General features: G+C 55.6%; 1 protein-coding gene across 1 annotated transcript in view; it reads right to left on the bottom strand.

The window, feature by feature from the left end:
* Positions 1-1,172, bottom strand: part of PLXNA2 (plexin A2) — a gene marked incomplete at its 5' end in the record, with an annotated part of 73,318 nt that extends 72,146 nt beyond the window's left edge. Inside the window, one exon of the mRNA XM_035899931.1 lies at positions 1,019-1,172. Coding sequence (XP_035755824.1) covers positions 1,019-1,172 — 154 coding nt within the window. The remainder of the gene's footprint in view (positions 1-1,018) is intronic.
* Between the last annotated feature and the right edge of the window lie 122 nt (positions 1,173-1,294).

The following is a 1,294-nucleotide window of genomic DNA, read 5'->3' as shown; positions in this document are numbered from 1 at the left end:
TGGCTGCAGCGGTTCCCTGAGCTGGGGGCTGAGCCATCCCCTGGCCGGACCCTGCCCTCAAGCACCCTAGGGTGCCGGGCTGGCTGTCTCCAGCAATGCCTCCAAACCGAACCAGGCTTGGTGGCACAATGCATTGGAGACGCAGGGTCTAAACTCTGCCTTGGACCACAGCTGAAATGAGTGTGGGATCTCATCCCATTCCCTAAGGATCCGTCTCCAGTATAAAACCACTAGTTCAGTCTACTCTGAGCAGCAGCCCAAGACTAGAATAGGAGACAATGCTGGAAACAAGGGCATTAGTGAGGCTCTTTAGGAGCCTCAGCACTGGAGTAATTAAGAGCAGATTGCTCTTCCCAAGCTGCGGTGGATAAGTCTACGCTAGCCCTGCTACCAAGGCAGCTCTCGGCCCCCAGCGTTCACCAAGTCTCAGGCTCCATATAATGCCTTAGAAATACAAAGATATCAGCAGGGAAGCACAGCTGACACCTGGAAGGATGCCAAGGAGAAAATGAGTTTTAAGCAAGTAGCATTTTGCTTATGGGAAGAGAAAATGTGACATTAATGAAGAAACAACCCAAAGATCGGGACCGAAAAATAGAAACTGCATCCACCTACTCATGGGTGCTGAGCCAGGCTGAGGGGAGGGCTCCTGCTCTCCAGATCCGCCGGCGTGGCACGGCTGCGAGCCCCTGCCCGGCTCGTGGGCCACCCCAGGAGGGACAGACAGCTCCTGCAGCCCCAGGTTCTGTCCTGGAAGCTGTCTGGCAGCGCGGAAGGGTGTAAGGACAGGGCAGGCACATGGTGCTGCCTGCTCCCAGCCTATCTTTCCCTGCGTGGGATGCATTTCATAAGGATGAAGCATATTTAGCTCCCTGGCTTTAATGGTCTTTGACAGGAGCATGAATTTCTCCAGCGGCAGCCCCAAAGGGTCTGCTCCAGCCAGCAGGTACCTCCAAACCTCCACCGCACTTTCGGGTGGCACAGATGTCGTATTGCTGCCCAGAAGTCAGTTACTTACCCTGATCCACAGGTATGGCAGGAACATCTTTTGCCGCTGGTGAAACACACACAACCCGGCTGCCCGAAACCTGCCCTTCCACCTCCGTCAGGTTTCCGAAGAGGCAGGTGACCCCAGCCGACAGGTCTGGAGCATCGCTCACCAGCAGGCTGAGCTGCAGCCGGGGAGGGGGGAGGCAGAGGGGGAACAAAACACAGGCGTCAACCTGTTAGCAGGCAGAGCTGCCCGAGCTCCCTTCCTATTTTCATAGAATCATAGAATCGCCTAGGTTGGAAA

The sequence above is a fragment of the Egretta garzetta genome, unplaced genomic scaffold, assembly GCF_000687185.1.
Source record: "Egretta garzetta isolate BGI_Z169 unplaced genomic scaffold, ASM68718v1 scaffold588, whole genome shotgun sequence".
In the NCBI taxonomy this organism is placed as follows: Eukaryota; Metazoa; Chordata; class Aves; order Pelecaniformes; family Ardeidae; genus Egretta; species Egretta garzetta.
Note: the sequence above shows the minus strand (reverse complement) of the source record. Positions and strands in the feature narration are given on the sequence as shown.